This window comes from Euwallacea fornicatus, chromosome 17 (genome assembly GCF_040115645.1).
Source record: "Euwallacea fornicatus isolate EFF26 chromosome 17, ASM4011564v1, whole genome shotgun sequence".
Taxonomy (NCBI): Eukaryota; Metazoa; Arthropoda; class Insecta; order Coleoptera; family Curculionidae; genus Euwallacea; species Euwallacea fornicatus.
The window spans coordinates 941,125-963,620 of NC_089557.1; the positions used below are offsets into that span (position 1 = coordinate 941,125).

General features: G+C 45.5%; 3 protein-coding genes and 1 long non-coding RNA gene across 6 annotated transcripts in view; 1 reads left to right on the top strand and 3 right to left on the bottom strand.

The window, feature by feature from the left end:
- Positions 1-13,018, bottom strand: part of Ets65A (DNA-binding protein D-ETS-3) — a 29,689-nt gene extending 16,671 nt beyond the window's left edge. Inside the window, exons 1-4 of one of the 2 annotated variants that reach the window (XM_066291861.1) lie at positions 12,553-13,018; positions 11,150-11,363; positions 10,956-11,097; positions 3,853-3,942 (exon numbers count right to left, since the gene is read on the bottom strand). In XM_066291861.1, coding sequence (XP_066147958.1) covers positions 3,853-3,942; positions 10,956-11,097; positions 11,150-11,338 — 421 coding nt within the window. In that variant the 5' untranslated portion in view covers positions 11,339-11,363; positions 12,553-13,018. Of the gene's footprint in view, positions 1-3,852; positions 3,943-10,955; positions 11,098-11,149; positions 11,364-12,160; positions 12,376-12,552 lie in introns of those variants that run through there. The other variant, XM_066291860.1, reaches the window with a different exon arrangement.
- The window catches only part of LOC136344416 (uncharacterized), a 30,668-nt gene extending 9,065 nt beyond the window's left edge, over positions 1-21,603 (top strand). The window contains exons 2-3 of the long non-coding RNA XR_010732959.1: positions 990-1,129; positions 21,513-21,603. This is a non-coding gene — a long non-coding RNA (uncharacterized lncRNA). The remainder of the gene's footprint in view (positions 1-989; positions 1,130-21,512) is intronic.
- Positions 8,721-9,792, bottom strand: LOC136344411 (carbonic anhydrase 7-like). Its single transcript, XM_066291862.1, has one exon. The coding sequence runs from the start codon at positions 9,730-9,732 to the stop codon at positions 8,797-8,799; it is 936 nt and encodes a 311-aa protein (XP_066147959.1). The 5' UTR covers positions 9,733-9,792; the 3' UTR covers positions 8,721-8,796.
- Positions 16,992-22,410, bottom strand: LOC136344406 (protein SCAI). Of its 2 annotated transcripts, none has more exons than XM_066291836.1 (9): positions 21,901-22,410; positions 21,529-21,711; positions 21,379-21,477; positions 21,074-21,337; positions 20,787-21,020; positions 20,119-20,306; positions 18,384-18,614; positions 17,906-18,326; positions 16,992-17,852 (listed from the first exon to the last, which is right to left on the bottom strand). In XM_066291836.1, the coding sequence occupies exons 1-8, from the start codon at positions 22,254-22,256 to the stop codon at positions 17,911-17,913; spliced, it is 1,971 nt and encodes a 656-aa protein (XP_066147933.1). In that variant the 5' UTR covers positions 22,257-22,410; the 3' UTR covers positions 16,992-17,852; positions 17,906-17,910. The 2 variants fall into 2 exon arrangements, with proteins under 2 accessions (XP_066147933.1, XP_066147934.1); XM_066291837.1 differs by having other exon boundaries at positions 21,074-21,328; positions 21,901-22,402.
- Between the last annotated feature and the right edge of the window lie 86 nt (positions 22,411-22,496).

Here is a 22,496-nt window from a genome sequence, read left to right on the forward strand (position 1 = left end):
CACTTATTGCACTCGAGTGGCCAGCTTTGTCGTTTTATTATGCACCGAATGCCATGCATGCGACCTGCGCTGGTAGCTACAATATCAATTGTTTGGGGCACTCACCAGGACAGGCTTACGGGGGGGGCTCAGTAAATACACTAAATACCGCCATTTTAAACAACAAACTCTAATGGGAATTTCAAAATTGAGTGACATTCGCGGTCGGAAAAATGCTAAACGAAGAAAGCGTTAACATTGAATGTGACGCAATGAAATGCTGTTTGACATCATGATTTGTTAATTTCTTTCTTCCGTTTCGCAGCATTGCCGTCACTTAGGCAGCTCCCCGTCGGTTGTCATCTACAATTGCATGTCAGTTCTCGGGGGCAAATATGAAGCGAAGAGAAAAGTGACATTTTTCTGACATGTTGAGTGACATAAGCACTATTTGGCATAATATAATGCTGTTTGAGGTTATATTTCCTCGCTTCTTGGCACATATGTACGTATCTCTTAGAAAATATACAAGGCGATCCCTGGCAACAAGTCGAAAGAGAAGCATTTCAGTTGACGATGGAAATCTCGTAAGGGAGGAACTTTTGCCCCGGTTCTATTGCGCACTACATGCTAATTCGAAAATGGCTAATTTGGTGACGGCGATTAATCGAATTTTGCGCAAGCGTAAACCTTTCTTGTTCCGAAATTCGCTTACGTGTCGCAGTACCCCGAGCGGTAGTTCCGACAGTGGAAAATCAATTTAAGGTTTATTACGGTCCTGCACAGCCTCATTAGTGTTGTGATTGCACCATGATAAACGATAATGGTTTGTTGTTATGGGTCTCTATTATGTTCCTCTTTATCTAGAAATGAATTGTGGGAAAATTCTCCCATCCAAAGAATTATTGAAATGTTCCGAAATGAAAATATCTAAAGAATGCGGCCTAGCTTGAAGCGCGTAGGCCCCGATTCCAACACATCGCTAATGTTAAATAAGACCTCTTTTAGAGGAAGAGAAGCAGCAGAGCGGGATAGAGACGAAACATTGCCAATCAGAGGCCATTCATTAGTCACTTCTGATGAGGAGAGCCTCTAACTATGAAGCTAAGGAACAACCAACAATTGGCCGTACAAGAAAATTTGTTGGAAGGTAAGTAATAAAACATTTGCAAATTATTGTTAAAGACGTAATACACATAACAGGCGACAGTAAAATCATCTTCTCGTTAGGTAATATGTTGCCAGGTGCAGGGTCTAATTATTGATATTCTCTTATGTTTGACTTCATATCGGTTTCCATGGGAACCAAGAATGTGACCCACACTCAACCCACCAGACTTCTGTCACTGCTGGCAGTGCTAATTATGAGTATAGTCCACGTAACTTTTCCATAATCGCAAATGCCACATAGGAACCAGGATTTGTCGTCCCTTGCCATTGATTTGGGTTAACCTTCAGATAAATTTGCTGAATGTTTGATCCATCTTAACGTTTCGACGTCCCTCTTTTCCAAGTTATATCAATTAGCGTCGAGCAAAAACTGACGAAATTTTCGCCTCTTAATAAGCTCCTCCGTGCTCACCCGGCCGCCCCGCGCCGCCCCTCCATCGTCCTCCCCCCGGGGCTCCTAAAGCTCATTTCCGGCATTCGCCGCCTGTGCTATATTAATTTTAAATTAAACCCGGATAGCGTCCCCACCGCCCTGGATAATCTGATGTGCGGGAATTTCTGGTTGAGACAGCGACGGAGGAGAAGAGGTAATAAGCGCACTTTTATATTTAAGAGCTCTGTTGGGACATTTTGTGACGAACTCTGCGGTTCTGCCAGCAAGCACCGTTAACGCCAAATTCCGTTTAATTATTACGGCAGAAGCTTTTTTCGGGGATCAGAAACACCTCGGGGTCTTGTCAGAGCATTCTGTTCTCCATTCTGTGTGATTCATCTCACCCAATCTGCTAAGTTTCTTGTTTTAAATAATTATATCCACGTCTCTGTCACGAATCAGCATAATATTTCCATCTTGAAAACTTCACGCAGAAGGAGAAACTCCCTCCAGATTCCGTCGGTAGGAAATGACGCGGTACACTCGAGGTATTTCGCGGCATCCCTTGGTAATGCGAACGTGGAAATTTCATTATGCCGACGGTTTCGACTTGCCTCCTTCCATCCAGACTTCTGGAAAAGTTATGTGCAGCAAACAATCGACGTCATAAACAAACGTGGAATTAAATAAACAACATTCCGGGTGGCAGGAAAGTGGCTGTGCGTCGGAAGCGGGCCGGAGCGCCGGCGGATACCGCTGTCTCCGGGACACTTCCTCCCCGGAGCGGCGGCCAATTGCACCCGGAGCGGACGTTTTCCCACCAACTCCCGGTAGAATACACAAAACGCCAGGGCGGCGTTAATTTTCCCGATTTTTTGGGTCCAAAGGCCGATTAATTTTAAATCTAACTCTGGACAAAAGCGGCATTGGGAAAAAGTAACAATTGACGCATGTTTGATGACGCACCGCTTTAAACCCGCAATGCTTCTTTTTTCGCACATCCACCGCCTCGAACGTCACTGTCAATTAGTGCACGTCATTTGGATGCGACGAGGCAGTTGTTAAGTTTAATGGTGGACTAACTGGTAACTGAATTTCAATTTGCGATAGACGTTTTTTCCCGATATGCGTCAATTCTCTATCTAATCTCTAGCAAATCAACCAGGGAAACGTCCGTGCTCTTGCACATTGAGGGGCGCACAATCGTCAAAAATGTTGTTAAGTGAGGAGTAGAGACACGTACATGCGCCGTAAACATCTCATTGATTGATAACGTCTGGCCAGATTTATTCACCCGGATGCGTTCGTGAATTATCGAAAAATTAAAGAAATCGTTTCTGAAAATGGAATAGGGCTCGATCGGCGGCAGTGCCGGATGATGTTAATCTTCGCTAACAAGTGGGACTGCGTCCTACGTCGTTAAAGTTTCCGAGTACCAGGTTCACTCGCTGACCTTTTTCAGATTTCACAATCAGATTCAAACTTCCATTTTGCCACTTCGAATGAAGGTAGATGGAGGTATTTTGCATAATTTTCTAGCCCAATCGCTTTGCGCAAATATAGGAATTTAAAATTTCCGGTTAAAATGAAATGTTAAACTACGATGGACGAGGATAGAGGCCAAAAACAATATTCGGCTTAAAATGCGAAACAACTTGATATGTGGCGCCATCTCACATTAGCCCTCACAACCGACACCCCATTTTCCCATTGCGAAGGGCAACGGCAAACCTCCGAACTACACGGGTAAAATGTGTGTCTCATACCAGGGAACGTTATGAGCGACATTTGAGTATTGATTTTGGTCGTAGAAAGCAGAAACCTTATCAAATTCGAAAAGAAACATTATAGATATCTGTGTCTCGGTTTTTCGCTTTTGGGTCTATGGACATTCCATCTCTTGGGTTTTTCCAAGCGAAAGAGGCATTGTCAAACCGACGTCGATTATTGAAAATTCGAAAACATACAGGGCGTGTGTACCAATCGGTTTTTTACAGAACGCGTTCATTTTTTCCCTTAGCGCGATTGCTCATCGCCTTTTAAACTTCCAACAGAGGTTAGTATTCGATACTTGAAAAAATAAAGCTGATGATGGTTACTCGATGTCGAAACACGGGATCGAAATTCTACTGACGCCATTTTGTGGATAAAAAAGCGCTTATAGCAAAGAGGCCTCATTTTAAACATGTCATTTTATCCGAAGGGCTACATGTCTTCTTCCTTTTTGAAAGGTACGCTGTAGACCTCGGTAGAATTTGATGCGGTTTAATCTTTAGGAGAGGTGCGGAGGTTGCTCGTGAAGGATTTGGGGCTGAAATTCAAAAACTTACCACATTTTGTCCTGCTAAGCGTTTCTGAGAGGCCATTGTACGATTTGGTGGGGGTGACTTGAGAGTGGAGAGACTTATCTATACTCAATCCTGAAAGAAATATTTAACATGATTCGATCTGTTCAACTGCCAGTTGCCGCATTTTTCGAACCGTCCCCACTAGGATATATCAAAACCCTCACGGAGTGCCCCTAAAATCCCCATATATTTTATCTCTTTCTTTCTCTTATTCGGACTTCCGGGCCCAAAGTCAAGTTTACATTGGGCCGAAAATTATTGCTCACTTGGCTATTAGCAAACAATGCAGTTAAATTGCGCGATGCGCGCCTGTTTTTGTTTGGTTAGTGGTTGTTGGCACGCACCCGAGTCGCACCCGTGGGAACTGCGACCCACCCTTAACCGATATTCCACTTTAGGCCTTAGGGGGGCGCAGCCGAACGCTGATCGTTCGACTGTTTTGTGTTATCGGTTTGTTGTTGCCGGCTAAATCGGTCGTGAATAATCATTAACAACATTGGAATGTTGACTCGTCACGTAAACGCAAAATTTTGACAGCCGGTGGCGGTAGCCTTAGTTGACAGACGAGTGAGGTTAAAAAGTCACCACATGTCTTTGTTAAAACTTGACATGTAGGTAATTTCCAGCCTCGTTCACTCATCAAATTCGGCCCATGTCCATTGGCAGCAATAACAGTTTTCGTTTAGTGCTTCGAGCAAAAATTCATATTCTAATTAACTCGTTAGATATTCCAAGCTTTGCGTTCGATATTCACCCCCTCAGAAAACGATAAATTCCCATCCCCTTATCAGAGAATCTTCAATTAGGGATTACAATAACAATTGTCGCAGAGCTTCTGGATGACATGACATCTAAATCGTTACACGACGACATGCGTCGGTCGTCCACGGGGCATATGTTTCGAGCCATTTAACGAATTAGGGCATGATCCGTACACCATTAAGTCGACCCTACGATACAGGGTTGCAGGGTGAGTTTTAGAGATTCGAGGGTGCAGACGTTCGACCGGAAAAATGCAAAAGAAAAAGAACGTTGAGGAATGTGTCGTGGCTGTCTTGTGCAACTTGTCAATGTCAAATAATGACCGTCTGTTTTCGTTAATGTCTGACCCACCATTACTGTATTGGCGGATTTTCGCAATCAAAATGCTGGCGTGAGATATGAGTTTTTAAGATGGCCGCTACGTACCACAATGGGGTCCAATTTGCATTAGCCAATGGAAACTTTCCGGGGAAATCCGAATTCCTAGCCCACCAGATGGAGTTAATGTTTAGACGTGAAGCGCAACAGTCGGCAATCGAAAATGCGGTGGTACATACTAAATCGACAATATGACACATGGGTTATTATCTCAATGTTGAGTGAAAATATTTGGTCGATGTTCAGAAAGCACGTAGTGCGTAACAGATAGATGCGCCGCTAAACTCTTTCGAACTGCTGTCAGATTTTCACAGGAACCTTCCCTTTCGATCTATTGCCGTGGATTGACATTACCCCTATGTACCTGATGGTTCAATGAATCGTGTTAAAATAATAAATGGGTGCTGAAACGTAATAACGCCCTGAAAAATGGAGGAGAAGTAGAGAAATATTGATACATTTCCGTAGTGTCATCCTGGTGACAACTGCCTCAGTGAAGCTTCTTTCCAAAAACCTCCCCATGACTTCATAATCTACATTATTCCCTAGCGCCTCGACTTTCATTATTAACCCTTCCCAAGACATCCCCGAAAGGCATGAGAGATAGCCGCCACCGCAAAAACCATCCCTCGGCCCCATTAAATCACTGTCAGCGGCTGGTAAGTTGTCGTTAGCTCGGGCAATATAAAGTCGTTATCAGATTATTTCAACCCTAGTGTGGAACTTGCGAACTACTAAATGCCCGGGATCGGAGTCTATTAATCAGCGAGCGCTCGAGGGGGGCGATGTCTCATGATAACGGCGCCCCCGTATCGTTACGATTATGTTTTATTGTGATGGAGTTCGGTGCGTAACTCGTCCTGGCGTTACAACACCGCGATAGATCTATTTTCAGTTAGATTTAATTGGAAAACGGATGGTTTCCCAGATATTGCGAAGAAAGCGAGTAATTTTGACGTATAATGACACTTGCGGTTACAATTTGCTGACAGCCGCGAAATGTCATAATAAAATAAAAACATTCGATAAAAGGCGGCCATCTTGTTGCCCTTACTGACGTTTGCCTGAAGTTGCCATTGTTTTCTTGCTGTTAAAAATGGCAGCTGACGACATGTGACGCCATATTTGATGAATTTTGGCGTCCATTTTACTTGACATACAAAAGACAACTGACGTTACTGCGGGCGGCTTACTCATTACAGTAATCAGGGTGAGAGATGTTCCAATTGCGAGAGGTTTATTATCTTTCACCCACTTTCGAAAAAAAAAAACACAATTGAACTTTACCCCCCGTTCCTGGATCGCATATCATCGCTGCCGACAGTTCGACACGGGATCGCGATAAATCACGTGATATATCCAATGGAAATCCATTTTCTCACCAACAAAGAACTGTCAGGGTCGGAGCGGCGGCATGACGCGAACGCGGCCGTATATCAATTAGTGGCACCCGCTAACCGGCGGGGCGTGTCGGTTATAAGGGAGAAATCAGGGGCGTACTAACAAACAAAAATTGCTACAGTACGAGTCTCAATGGATCTCTCAGCGAAATATACCACAAAGGTGCAGCGAAATGGCCGTTGCCGTTGTGACATTGATAGTTTGAAATGGCTGATGGGACAATATATCATGTGTCAGTGTCATTGCGCCCGACGGCCATATTGAAATATAATCACTTCGACAAGGTCGTGGAACAATTGAAGCCATCCTATAGATAACGTGACAAAAGCGCTCCCACCGGAAAGGAGGCAGAAATCTAACTCTTAGTGGCTTCAGAATAAAATAGCCGCTACACCACTGCTATAACATTAATTTCCAGTGCGGCATAGTATTACAAACTTTGGGGATTATCCCTCACCCTGAGCCTGGACCCCACATTCATCTTCAATCTTTATATGTATTGCTTTCTCATTTATGAATCTCTCGGAGAAATTCCAACGATCCTTGAAACTGGCCATCGTCCGAAAAAGAAATGCGCTGATTCACCGTGAAAGGGGGCACAAGCATACGTTTAACGACTGTGTGTTTAGACAGCCAAAGGGGGGAGTGACTCCCCGCCCGTTTAACGGGGGTAATAAATAACAGGGTAACCGCCCGTCGTTGCCGTATCATCACTTATGACTCCCGGGCGGCCTTTTAGAGGGCTTTTATCAACACCCGGCCCGACGCTTATCGTTGCCACCTACCGATCTGGGATGACTTGCCGGATTTTATGATGTATCTAGGGGTTGTGGCAGTTTTTTCGTTTTGCCTGGTATTCGTAGCGTTCCTCGCGGGGGGGTTATCAAGAGCATCGAGTTTTTTTTTATGAATTTTGTGTGTTGCGAATGAGAACGAGCGAAAACGAAATTATTTTCGTGTAATTGCAAACGCGTCCGTCCAGGACAGCTACTGAACTCCATTCGAGTACCATGAAATCGAGAAGTAATGAGAACCAAAGAACTAATGAAAAATTCAGTCCGTTTCCACGTCGGTTTTGACAAAAGACAGGAGCGGTTGACGTGCAACATTCATTATTAACGTCAGTTCTGTCATTGTTGTTATAGTTGCGCGTTTCATACAATTTCAATGCCGATACGACCCCGAGAATTCTCGAAACGGCTTCGAAGCCGAACTGAATTGATAAACGTTTAAATTGCAAAATTCAACGTCCATAGTCAAAACCGCCGTCAAACGCCTCGTTGTCGTTTATTTGGTTTGACTATTAGGGCTCTCATCACTCCGCTTTTCTCGGTGAATTTCCATTTGATCAAGCGTCGTTCCTCATTTTCGGCTTGACACAAAGGTATTTTTGTAAAATAAATATTTTGCTCGATCTGGTAATGTTGTCAGCTTGTCATTCGTGTTCATCGGAATATGAACCCATCGATGATTTAGGGAGAGCGGCCGTTGTATGGTTCTTTTGCTGACTTCGTTTAGTCTCCGTGGCAAATCGGCACATCACGGCGAGAAATGCGGAAGCAAGGTCGCCAGGATATTTTACGTCGCATATTTGCGCCGGCGCGTGACGCACCTATGGCGACAATGCCACAAATGACAGGTGCTAATAGATGACATCCTTCCGTTCAAAAAATGGGACAAAGTTCAATTCAACGTTTGGCAATTGTTTGCTAGATCTCATTTGTTATAGATCGATGAGGTTCACATTTAAAACAATTGCCAATCGTGGCGTTGCCACTTCTCTGGTTTTACCAAAGGGGTTTCATTGAATGTCGATTCGATTTTGTTTTTATTATTATTATTATTTTTTTATTGAATTGGGCATATTTTCGGTTTAGCGGATGTTGAAACGAAAAACGCGCAAATCAACGCCAAATGTCTTCGGGACGGAGGAGTAAAGCAGCGTAACAAAAACCACAAACGCTGTCGACCGAGATTTTTCCGATTATTATTGCTGTTAAAAATTGTATGATCCTCCCGAATTAGCGTCGGCTCATCAAGCGTCGCGGCGCGTAAAATTTAGTCACGGTGGCATGGCGACGGCGTACCCCCCACGATCGGGGCCCAATAAGATCCCGCCGGGTGTTGCCATGGCGACCCCGGGCCCGGAATCATCCCCCCGGATTGCCATCTTACGTTGCGGAATCCGGGACGGGGCTGCGATTTCCCCTCTTTTCGGGCCCCGTTAGTTAATCCATCAACGAACGAACGAACGATGGTCGGATATCCAACATTATTTCCCTCTGGCACTTGATTTTGTTGTACTGAAATTGTCATTGTTTTTTTTTAAGGTTGTAAAGATTTATTTTGAAAATTTCCTTCTACCACGACAATGCCGTAGCGAATCTAACCATAATACAGCACTTCCCGTCCGTTGAGCATCTGCACTGGCCGCAAATTGCTGATGACCGGAACGCAATTCAAAGCTTTCAGCTTCCTAAACTGGCTCACCTGCCTGCTCGATATGAGCAGAGGTTCCGGCTGAACGATCCACTTCACTCCCTCGGTGCAAGGAGGAAACGTCAGGGAGCCCTCGTAGAAAAAGTAATTTTTAAGGAAAGCGGGAGCGAGTAGTTTCAACGGGAACGGACAGACGTTCGCGCAGCTCATCGGATATTTCAACACTTTCAAAGCCTGAATTAACGGTTCCAAATATGGGTTGTCTGTGGGAGTCACCATGAAGAAGTAACTCAGCATCAGCAAATCCTTGGCCCGAGCAATGTCCAAAAGGTCGCGGCTATTGGAACTGTCGCTGTCTTTCGCAAAGGCCATTTGCATCTCGACGGAGAACTGTTGGGAATCCACCATGTGTTCAGATCCCTCGTTGTCAATGGGACCCCATCGGAACCTCACGTTCAAAAAATTATAAACACCGTCCTCCAAGGGTCCTCCAGTGATGTTTGGTTGTGCCGGACTCTTCCATTTGGCGTACAACACGGCATTTACACCGTTGTTGTGCACCATCATTTCGCAAGGGAATTGATGGAACTCGTTGGAGAACCTGAGGGGGTTCCGCTCAAAGGGCCGCATTACGGAAAAGGCGGTAATCAGGTTAATTGGCGACTGTCTTTGGCCTTTAGCTTCTTGGAACACGTTCTTCCACACCGAAGGTCCATTGTGCGCATCGTATCCATAACTGATGAACTTTTGGGAATCGTTCTTGTCGCGAGAGCTGCTGTTGAAGACATCGTGGAGGTAGAAGGCCCCCATCACGCAGCCGGCCATTACCAGATAGTGGTAGACCCCCACGTAGTCCGAAAGGAACGATGTGACGAAGTCCATGACGGAAATTTTGGGAAAAATTAGATCTATTAAATTGTGCGTAACTACAAGTGACGGACGGTTGTGCCGGTGGTGGCAGCGTCAGTGGAACTTTAGGTGACATTGTACAGTAGTTTCCGGAAATCTTGCACAAGATTTTTTCCCGGTGATGGGTAGAGAAGTTTGAGGGGCGTACCGAGATTCTTTAAAAATCAGTTGATTGAAATCGTCAAACTCCTCAAGAGACGCCCCTGAGTCGGTGCCTCTAGTACGATCAGACAAATGGTGCGTTCGGTCGTTTTTTGAATATGGAAGCCAAATTGCAACAAAAATTTAATATTGTTTGCTCAGATGAACAATTTTCAGTGCTGCCGCCCGCGCGGGCCACGTTGCCAAATGGAACGCTCTCTCCGCGGTTTAAAGAATTTCTTCATTTCGCTTGACAATTGAGAGAGATAAAGCAGAGAACTACTAACGGTAACACTTTGGGCATTATGCGTTTAAAGACGGGCGCCTACTTGGGGCAGGAATGGAGTATGATCTGCCTAGGCAAATAAGAAATTTTATTGTTTATTTGCGACGTTTTTCGGAATTTCGGGGATGAACTTATTGGCCAATCAAGTGAGATCATGCGAAAACGATCCTATGGGATTGAGGGCGGCCGCGATAAGGGGGGCAATTAAACGGGCCGATCAAACATGGTGGAGCGGAAGCGGCGCATCAATCACTTCGCACACGTCAATTAGAGGCCGGAAACGCGTCACTATCAATTTGAACTGAGAGCTGTGCCCCCCCCGACCCCGGGCCAATATCCCAACCTCTATTGATTTATCCTCTATGGATTTATTGCGTTTGATTCTCGGAGGTTGCGTTTGTTCTAAGCACCGAGCATGTGAATTTATGAATTCCATTCCTGCCTCTGCCCCATATCTCACACAATGCCCTTCAGATTTTTATTATCCCTTTATATCTTTGCATTCTTTGCTCCTTTTATCCACAGTGAAACCGACGTCGTCGTCGACGACGGCGGCGGCGGCGGCGGCAGCACCGAGAGATGACTTTCTTTGCAGACCCTCCGCCCCCGTTCTTTGTCCCTTTGTTTTCTTTTTGCGACCGTTTTTTAAATGGGGGGCGCCTTTATTTGATTCCTTAATAGCCCTTTGTTGGCGAGACCTCTTAAAAATTTGCTTAATTGGGGCCGGTTTTTCATTCGGCAAAATAACGAAGTGTGGCCATCAAATTACCTCGCTTAACGTCCACCTCCGTGGTGTCCCTCAACCGGGAGTTGTCGTGGATGTTATTGTCCTGATGATGCGCCCTCCCCGTGGACGAAACGTTGTAGAGGTCGCTAAAGGCGCTGGCGTTCCCGAAAAACGAGGTTCTATCCTGAAAGTTTCTGTTTTAAATTGATTTTAAAGGTTGTGTTGGTTTAAGTTACCTGTAGGGCCGCTTTGGCCTTCTCCACGCTTTGCTTGAGCTGCTCGAAGGTGCTGGGGTTGCAGAACCGGTAGGCGGGCCAATCGGTAGAACTTCCAAATTCCTCGGTTTTAATACCGAGGGGGCAAGTCGTGGATGGGGTACGTTTCAGCTCCAGGGCTCCCTGATACGAACAGGAGCTCTCGTACATTTTGCGGCGGATGGGGCACTTTCGTCTGGTGAAAATTTAAAGAGGGATTACATGTAGATGGTGCGATCAGACCTCGTAAAAATCTTTCAGAGATATCAGCGGGTGTGTAATGAGACTTTGATTTCGTTATGAGCTGCAAACCACGGACGAACCAATCGAAGCGGGGTTCTCGATACATTTTATCGCATTTTTCGCTCGCGGTACGATCCTGGATACAATTAAAATCGACTCATACAAATTTCTTTGCGTCCATTTCCTCGAAGGTTCAAGCTTTGTTTAAGTCGGCGGTGTACCTACCCCCCTCTTCAGAATTATTATGAATTTTCGATGAATAACATAACGAAGGTTTTTGAATTTTTTTCCTATTTTCATTTCCTGCGCAGTACGACCTTGATCTAGTTCCGATCGATTTCTAACGCACGTGCCACGAATACAGGGGCGCGAAAAATTTTGACGCAACTTTTGTTAGAAAAATCTACTGGAGAGATCCACGTGAGGACCCGTCTTATCGCGGACACCCCGATGCGAGAAAATAAGATATCGAAATCGCGGAAACTTATGGTGTTTAAATTTTCCGACAATCTTAGCTTGTTGAGGTATGCTGTTGGCCCCCACCCCCCAGCCCTCCCCGATTCTCGTTAGGGCCGGATAGTCCCGTTACGCCTGATGGTGGTGAATTAGTAATTTTTTTTAGCGATTGTGACCACAAAACCCACGGACTTGCCGCCTTCTCCACTTCGACTTTCGGGCACTTGTGCAAGAAACTCGCGTGAGGCGGCACATTTAGAAAAATAACAGTTTCGCAGTTCGATTACGATTTACCTCATTTCAAGGAAATTATCTTCTTAACTCCTCGCAACAGTCACGTATTTACCGCCACCTTCATCACTGAGTTTTCCTTATTGGAAATAGTGGAAATTGACGAAACTCTGGGCACAGATCGAGCTCATTTTTCGCGATGGGAGCGCGTGTCAAAACCGTGAAAAAAAACGAAAACGCACCGACTTGAGAAGGCATATGGCGAGCGATTTACTCGCGTCCGAATACACGATTGGCCGTTTCCGTTTCAATTAGAAGAACAGGAAGAGCTCCCTCATCTCATTATGCACCGTTTTACATTACTATTATTTTTATTTTTAGCGCTAAATGTGTGCGTCTGTTATCTAAAAAAAAAATTCCATGTACGGTCTTGATCCTGGAAGAACGTAACTTACCTGTGACCGGGCCGCCTCACCGGCGCGTCACTCGCACCATCTCAGTCAATATCATGTCAGAGATCAAGCAATCACACCTTCACCGGACACAACCGAGTATTCCAGAAACATCGGAATTCCTTTTCCCGGATAACCGTAACTTAACACAAAACGTGGTGCTTCCTGCCTGAGTTGGAAGTTCGTTCGGAAAGTCGACCGGCGGGTAATTGGCGCGCGTCCTCCAGGATTGTCCTTTTGACAGATCGGGGCAGGAAAACGTCAGGAAATGTAGTCCTGGTCCTGTGGAATACGGCGCGCCGCCAACAGGAATGCCATCAGGAAACGATATCGCAAGTGGCTGTTCCTAAGGGGCGGGGCGGGCCCAACCCCCGACCTGCAGCCGCCCTCTCCCCCTCTCCCGGCGGGATCCGCTCATCCTGCTGGAACGTGCTCCTGTCGGGCGAGCAGGGCGGGTGGTGGCGGATTGTTTTGCAACGGGATAAGTGAAATCGACCCCGGAGCGTGCTCCGGGGGCCGATCGGTCCGTGATGTGTGATGGATATTTAATTTATAGAGGCGGCAAAATTGATGCTTTCTTGTTTGGCACTTAGTTTTTGGGCGAGCGTGCGATAAAGCCACTTCGCCGCACGCCGCCCGGCTCAGAGTTGCGCACGCGAAACGAACTGCGTTGGCGTGCGTGCGATAACACATTTTATACTGCACGTGTGCGTGTGAAGATCTTACCGCACGGCGACATTTGGTGAAATCTAGCCAAGGCGGCAGAGTTGGGACGCACGAGACGGTCGCAGAGAAAAATGTCATCGCAGTTCGCTCAATTGCCGACCAAAGCCTGGTGCCCGTTCGCTGGTCAACCGCGATCGACAAGCGGCAAAGTGTTGCTTTTGTTAGATAAGTAACTATATACAAAGCGAGGCAAACTGGCACCTTAAAGGTCGGCCCGACACATTATCACATGTGGTCACGAAACGAAAATAGTAGAGGAAAAGGGACGTTTTGACGCAGCCGGGGCGCGACTTTACAGCCATTTTGAAAATTTCATCATTTTTCTTTTATTTCGCTCTGGGGAGACACCATACAAATTGTCTGCTCCCTACAAGGATGCGACCACCTCGGAACTAACGTAACAAATCTAGGGGGCGCTCGTGCACTCCATTTCTGTTTATTACGCGCAATAGAAAAAAGAGAGAAAACATTTTGAAGTAGTCCTTTGCTCACGAACGTCTTCCCTCACTCTGGAAATGGGCACTAACAATTTGCATTACCATTTTCAGTCCCAAAGCGGCTTTGACGAAAACGACGATAATCGTTAATAATTTTACCTTAGGAACGGGCAGACGAAGTTTTGTCGTGAAATTCAGCAAGTTTTTAAAAAACCGAGAATCCCCACACTCGAGTGTCCTGATTTCTTCCGAATTTTTGTGCAGGCGTTTTCGGTGACAACATTCCCCCTCAATTCACGGTCCCTTTTCGCGACCCGGTTTCGTCTTTTCGCCATTACAGCTTCCCAATGACCCACCATTGAAGTATTAATTCATCCATTATTGCTTCCAATAATCAATGGAGCTCCTGTCCGTTATATCAGACGCATAAACAAGGAGCGAATATGGGCATAAATTAGACATCAAAGAGCCATGATTTGTGGCCTGGAACCCGGTCTGGAAAGAAATGGTTGACGGACTGCTTCCCGGAGTGCCGGATCTTTAGAACAACTGTTTGTTGTCCGGCAGGGAAATTGCCACAAGACTGTTGTTCTGGGGACAAGACGCATGGTTCCTACATCCTTCCTGCGTTCGGGAACATTCGATCAGGGTGCGTTTCACAATTGTAAATTAGAATATAAAAGCCGACGCTTTTGCCGTGATAGCAAAACGCTGAAATATGGCCAGTAATGGCGGGCCGCTCTATCAGATTAATTAAAACGGCGAAATTTGAATTTGGATCATTAATAATTCATCCGCTTATCTGCTCGATACATCTTTATGGCCTTTGTTGTTACGTATGCGCATATTTAATCCCCTAGAACGGATTTTTGGGAATGTGCATAAATTGCAAGATAGAGCTGCGAATTCATTAGAATTTGGGCGTTGTCAGCATTCGGTGTTTTCATCCAGGCATCAATTCGTCGCCCTTCTCGGAATCAACACCGTAACAAATCCTGGCACACCCTCTCCATAATAATGCATTGTACTGGGCGATTCGATTTAGCATGAACATTAAACAGAACGAGATGATTTGCTCGATCCTCGTGTCGAGGGCCTGTAACTAACTCGCTTAATGGTAATATGTTATGGGAAAATATTTACTTTGGCCGGTTATTTTATTAGAGAGGGGAAGCTCCGGAGCCATTATCCCGCTGATCGACTCTCTATTAAATTTTTTCTTGATTAAATTACATCAAAAATAAAGCATTTCGTTACTAATTACGAGCACGAAAAACATTATTTGATCGCGATAAACAGACGTTCGCGCGCCCCGAAGCAAAAACTGAAGGGGGTGCGAAAAACATCTGTAACTCACCACTGCTGGTAATATATTCATTTATTCCCCCGAGGGCAGGAATATTATGACTTTTACACCTGGTTTAGGGATAATTAACCTGTATTTGATTATTCATTCAGACTTTTCGGTTTGTTTTTGATTAATGGCGCTATTTCCGGTCAAATAAGCGAACGGCATGTTTTCGTAACTCAAAAGTTCTGGCCCTTGTTCGTAGGCGGACCAGTCTTGGCTGTGTTGAACTACGGCTTTATAAAGGGTCTCCCATGCCTGGGCTCAATGAATTCCCAATGAGGTGTAATGTTTTTTAGAGAGACTCTTTCGTGTAGAATCGGGCAGTCTGACCAGAAAAAATATCCTCGCGAAGACACGTCAGTGGCGTACGCCTTGTTTCGGAAAACACGTATGCAGGGACGCTATTGGTTGGGCAATAGAACTACTGTTCCTATTAAAATGCGAGGTTTTACGTCCTGTTAACACACGCCAAATTTCGAAGCAATATCTAAAGCGCTTTTTGAAAAATTTCAAAATAACGGTTGGAAAAAAATTTTGAACATTCTGTAAAAAAATTTTATGGGCTGCGGAAATATGTTCACATGAATTTTTCTTCATGAAACGACCGTGGGAATCGCATCCTGATATATTAGCATGACATTAAGGAACACCCTGTACTTTAGCATTGCGGTTTTTTGACTGAAATAGTATAATTACAGTACTTTCGTTTATCGGTCGCCCACCTCCTCCCCATTGTGAACCCAATCTGCAATTTATCAATGAAAAGACCTTGCTGCTCCTCCCTCTAGGGTCCATTGGCCGGTTTCTCGTGATGTGCTCACCACGGCAGCAACCACGAGCCTTCAGGTAATATCGGCCTGGTTTGGTGGCAACACCATTGTTTCTGGGACACCCCGTATAACGGCGGTATAAAGAACGACTAGAATTTCGACGTTCTGCAAACGAAGATGAAATAAGCAATTTGCCTTTCGATGGAAGGGCAATTAATTTTTGAACGGGGATATTATCCTTTTAAGAAGCCGAGTTAACAGGCAGAAAATTTTTGAAGATTCGTATCGGGGCTTGATAAAGGGCTCGTTATGTCCTTGTGTGTACATGGGTCCGTGCATCGCAATGGCCAAACTTCTCCTTTGTTACAGCTAAAAATTACCCTTTTCCGAGTCTGAGTCACAGAACTAGGGAGCAACCGATTCCTTTGTCTAATATAGACGGAGAAAAGTTTTTGTTTTATCGCCATTTCCATCTATAGATACAAGAATTAACATGTTTTTCCACTGGAAAAACTACAGACTGATCAAACTTTGATCGCACGAGCCTCAGATCTAGTAAGGTAATTAATCGGACTTACGATACGATCAATACCGTAACTACGACGACATCGCCGGTTCTTATATATACGTGGAATCTTAACGATACGTTGTACGGTGCGCCTTAACGAAGCTATAAATTCAGTCCATGTGAACAGACATTTCACGTTTTTTCTTCAGTTCCAAAGTTTAAGCCGGACTTAGACTTCGTTAGTTCGGCTTGCGGCTGTACTGCTGCCCCCTATGGCCCTATCAATCGATCAGTTACTTGGGCCTCCCTCTACCGCGGCCCTCTCAAACCTCCAATTATCGATCGTTATTAGCGCGTTTCCGCGGCAACATGTAACATCAAGTTTTCTCTCTCGATCTCTCTTCGCGTGGCCGCCATGTTCAATTTTTGCACGTTTCGATAGCAATTGTTTTTTCACGGATATTTCGAACAGTATCGGCGACGTTGCCGATGTGAAAACGTTCACTGATCAGCCCGAGACTGCCCAACCTTGCCACAATTCAGCCGACCCCGCATCTTAATTCGGCTGAAACGCCCGCAAAACTGACACCCTGTACAAGTTGCGTTCTTACGGGGCATTGACGCATACGGCCTGAAATAAAACTGCACGATTTAATAATCAAAGAACTGTTTTTTTTTTATTTTTATTTAAATCTCAATAAGTTAGTAATTCCTATAATTGTCAATAACCGAAAATAACGTTACGGTACTTGTTTATAGACGTTAGAAATATACAGCATGAAAAATTCAACGGAAGCTTCGCTTAAACGTTGAAACCTTCGTAGTTTCGAAAAAAGTCGAGCTTAAAGTGAACGGATTTCTGTGAAAGACGCTGTGCTCGCTCTTGAGCCGAATATAATGTTAATTTGTTCAGTAACGTGCATTGACAAGTTTAATACAAACGCCTCTATAATACACTTTGCATTAACAACGGTTTGAGCTTAGTATAATACCTCTTTATTTCTATGTGAGCCTACGGCATCCATGAGTCGCTAGGGATGAGATCCTCTACAACGAAAATTGAAACAAACGTGTGCTCTCTAGGTAAAGTCAAAATACTGAGGAAAGTTCAATGCACATTACTCCACGATGATGAGTAATCAATAATAATAAATTTTAAGTAGTATCACGGTATGTAAAATTCATTAAAAGTCTATCATTTTTTTGTTTTAATATTACGAAAGCTCTTTTATGCGACGACTACATTCTCCAAAGAGCGCGCGTCGCGCGTCGCCGTCGATTTTCGCTCGAAATCGATGTCCAAATAGTGCAACGCATTCACAATTCTCTGGAACATTCGCGAGACTTCGGCGACAAACAGGCGCGCCGCCGCCGCCAACAGGACCACTACGATCGCCAGGCCTGCGTAATACGAAACGGCAAATTCGCGGGAGGGCTCTCCCCCTCCATCCTCATGAGTTCTCGGAGCGGATTGGCTCTGGAGCCCCAAATGAAGCCATGAGGAGGAAGACCTGTTGAAGAACGACTACTGACTGCGGTGCTCGGAAACTGGCTCGCAACCTACCTGGATCATTCCAGCTCGTTCCCCTCCACGAAGTGCGTCCTCACTTCCAAATGGGCGGCCAGATCGAGCACCAGGTGTTGCAAAGAGGGGTGCTCGAGCAGTTCGGCGTCGGGCAACGGGGGTTGGCACCTCGGCCGGTACTGCCTGCCTCTGAACGCTCGGTGGAGGTGCAGAACGACCTCGCAGAACACGTAGCGCAGCAGCAGGAGTCGCAGAAAATCGTCACCGAAGAACTGAAGATATGACAAATCCACCCGTGATCTGGTGAAGAGCCTGGAGGCCTCCGTGACGAAACGATCCACGAACGACTGGCAGCGCTCCCAATGATGGATCGCTATGCTGGTGATGTTGCAGCAGTAACAGAAGGCGGTTAGTGGTGAGTGCAGGAACAGCGTGAAGAGGGATCCGTTGTGTTGTTGGTCTTTAAATAAACAAATGGATGTTGCAATGACGCGGGGGGTGGAGAGGCACGGCGTACCTTGGAAGGCAGGGGGTATGTCTTGGGGCGACATTAAGGTGACTAAAGGCTGTCCGAAATACCTAGGTATGTGTTGAAAAACGAAACTATTGTCAGAGTCCACTATCACGAATAAGGGACGTCTCGTGAAAGGGTACAGGTCACCGGGGTAAAGGCAGTGTACTTCTTTGGTTTTCTTGTGCTCGCCCTCGCGTTTGCTGCTGGTGGCAACGCCCCCCAAGTCGTAACCCACTGCGAATTAAAATCGGGTCAGGGACGATTGATTTATTAAGCAATGACAACGCTCCGGAGGACAGGAATAGCCCGAATAGCCGATCTAGCTAAATTTAAAACAATCTATTATTTACGGGGAGTTTATCAGTATTTTTAAGGATTTTCCTTCGGGATGAAGAAATTACCCCCCTTTCTTTGTTTGAACGGAACGCGCACATGGCTTTCTTTAATGACTGCAAAAAAATGTGATCCGACAACATTGCGCACAACCCAGAGCGTATGAGAGTAATTTATTCGTTGATAAATTAGCCGATGGGCGTACCATATATACTATATACAGGGTGTCTCACATTAATCCGGTCACCGGAGGTTCCTTGTGTCAAAATCATTAGACTCCCCTTATGGCGCTTTTTTCTTTGGCTCTTTCTGCCCATTACGCAGGGTGTTGGTGTCCGTAAGAAAAACTTTTGCTAATAACTGGGGTGTCTCTTAACATATTTTAACGAAGTTTTTAATGATGTATTGTGCAATTGGATGCACATTTACTGTGATATAAGTTAAAAAAAACATTGGAGAAACGATGGAGGAAAAGGGAGGGTCGAGTGCACGTTTTTCTCCCAACTTTTGTGGTGCATCTGTTTAGTTGAAGAAATTGGCTGTTTCTTTATCTGGATTTGATCGTTCCTAGAAAATGTTTATTTGCAGCACACTTTAGAAGATATTTCGCCTTATACCCCCACCCCCACCCCCCTCAAAAAAAAGACGTTGATTCCATTATTTATTTATTTGCCCACACCAGAAAGACGAAATTTTACAAATTGTCCTCAACGCCTCAGATGTGGCACAAGGACGGTTGGTTGCCTTTCCAATGGAAAATCGGGACATCGATAAGTGCAACGTCCGCTATGTACTGAAACGGCAATAATGTGCGATCTAGAACTATATGGTCGACATAAATAAATAATGAATGCCACGTATTGGGGAGCAACGAGGTGAAATATCCTCTAAAATACGCTGTAAATCAAGTTTTCCAAGAATGAAGAGATCGAGATAAAGAAACAACAAATTTGAATAACTGAACAAATGCGACATTGGCGTGCGCAAAAAGACTTGTGGGAAAAACGCTTGCACGACCCCCAGTTTTCCCAATTTTTTCTCCAAATTTTTTTGCTCGACCCGAAAGTTTTATTGTTTTTTTCGCATAAGGAATCGCCGGTTAACGGAACGTCCTATCAACACGAGACACCCTGTATGTGCGTATACGGCGCCCTCGAAATCGCTCGAATGGCACCGAAAACGAGTTCGTGCGAGCCGGTGTGCGCTGAGACTTTCAAAGACGCCCCTGCGTTTTGCGGCGCGCCCCCGATAATTTACTCTCAACAATTTAAATTAATCGCTTAACGATTGACATTTTGTCCTAAAACCGGACCTGCCCCGAGCGCCTGCGCAACGAAGAAGCTTCAGCAATGTTTTTCCCCTGAAAACCGCATTTGCTTCACAAGTGATGGAATTGAAAACTCACTGTCTTCCGGATGTTTGGACGTCGAGAAGCACCCATCACAAGAGAGGTACAGCAACAAAGCGCCGTTGGCTGGCAGTTCCTTGAATCCGCTGGCCAAAAAGACCAGAATTTGACTCAAAGTCGGCTTGTAGAGGAGGTATTTGTGCGGATTCTCCCTTCTCGACGGTCGATCGCCGTTCTCCAAATATCTACACCGATAATGAAAATGTCTACCATGGGAAATAAACGAGAGCTGGTGCAAAACGTTATCAGATAATGCAATTCAATTAAATCTCACAACCGCGAATTCGGCCCATAACGTCCCCAAAGAAACCCACATCGGCTTAACGAAAATCGCCCAACAATCAACTACGCTTTTGTGATCTCAGGACGCTAGATGTTTAACCACAAAACCCATTTTATTTCGTCCTGAAAGGACGACCGTCGACGGAACAAACACAGCCAACATCACAACAAACAATGCCTGCACGTGGGCAACACTGTACATGCCGACAATGAAAGAAGCTCCGCTGCAATTGGCTACGTTTATCTCGAAACTTTGCGGGTATTTTTCAATTCGTCGAACGCGTTTCGCGAGTGTGCGAGAGTCTGTTTGTTTTCAGGAGCCCAACCGTGGTAGTCCGATTGAGCCCCGGACACTTTGTACGTCCTAAACTTTTCGAACTTACCCTTTTTGCCCCGGTATACCGTACGGCACCCTCCCCGGGGCCGGGGAGGCATCATAGATATGATTGAAATCCTCCTGCGGTTCCCGCTCCAGCGTCTGTATCATCCTGAACATGTCCATCGTGAGCTCCGAAAATTTCACTTGTTCAGTGGCGCTGCCCACAATTAGGATCTCTTGTAGCGTTAAATTCATATATTGATTTTTTTCTACCGGTGGTGTTGTGAGTGGACTTAATCTTCGAAATTGCAGCGTTATTATAAACTAAAGCAAAGAAAAATGCCCTATTACCTATGGGATAAAACAATAGGGTTTGTATCCGCGTGCAGGACCGAAACCAAGGAGTCGGCAGTAATAAATGCCTTGATCTCGTCCAGGACCAGGCTCCATTCGATCTGGTCGTCCGGTTCGTAGGTACTGGTGTAGTCGGCGATATGTCTGTCTAATTCTACTATCAATTCTCTAACTAATTTCATTCGTCTAAGCAACAGGCACACCACTATGAAACGCGCGTAGTATCGCAACTTTTTCACCATCAGTTCCGACCTAAAAGCTCTATTAAACCAAATAGGGGGCGTCGTTATAAGCAAACCCACCTGTCTTCCTTTGCGGCCCTCGAATAATAGGCCCTGCCTCGAATCGCGGAATAGAACGAGTATGCTTCATTGAGATAATTTGTTTCGCTAGTCCTCAAACTGAAAGAAGACTTATGAGCGCGTGTGTTTTTTAGGTCGTTTCGGACTCACTAATAGTGATAATAGAGCTGTCCAATTTTGGAGGCGATTTCCCCTATTTGCCATCGCTTCAAGCCGTACTTTGTGTCCAGTATTTGCCGGTGCTGTTGCTGGAACTTCCACAGTTTAGTGTAGATATCGAAGGTCCTTCCGAAGTAGGCTTGCCACTGCTTGTGCCCATATTGAGGTAAGTCTCTGAAATGTAAGAAATTTCGTCGAATTTGGCAACGATGTTTTTTTTTTTTTTTTTGTTGTGGGAGAAAAGCCCGGATTTCTTTTATCTATCGTTCTAACTCGCAACAATAGTGCCGCTCGAGGCTTAAGCGAAACTGGGGCAGCCCATTGAGCCCTGGCCCCTACGTGCACACACTCATCGGCCCTTACCGTAACCCATTGAATAGCTGCTTGGACTTTTCCAACAGATGCACAAACTCGACGACGATTTTCCTCTCGTGTTCCTCCATTCCGGCCATCCTGACCATTTTCCCGTGTTTCACCACGATTCCGTCGGCGTCATCGCGTGAACGATCGAAAAAATGGCCCGGCGTCGCGACGGCGAACCGCTGCGACCGAAAATCGAACGGCGGACATGGCGACGATGACGGACGACGGTGGCGGCGACGCCGGTAGCCCTGCGAACCCTTTGGAACGCGTCGTGCGGCGACAATGCGCCCTAAAGGGTTCTCAGGGTTGCCGGGGGTTGGAGTAAACTGTTCGCAAGGACAGTCGAAGCGGGACATTTTTAAGTCATTTTTGACTTTTGGGAGGCTCGGATTGGGGAAATTTCCTGGCGGATTTTCGCGAACGAGGGAGTTTTTGAAAGTCCGCTCCTCCTAGAACAACTGGCGAACGCTCCTCTCGGGAGGAAATTGTCCGTTAGTCTGACAAGTTGTTGCCACGGGGGCTCTAAATGGTTAAAAAATAATAATGAAAAACCCGGCTCTCTCCGCAAGAGAATGGATTAGACAAAGAAAGACTTA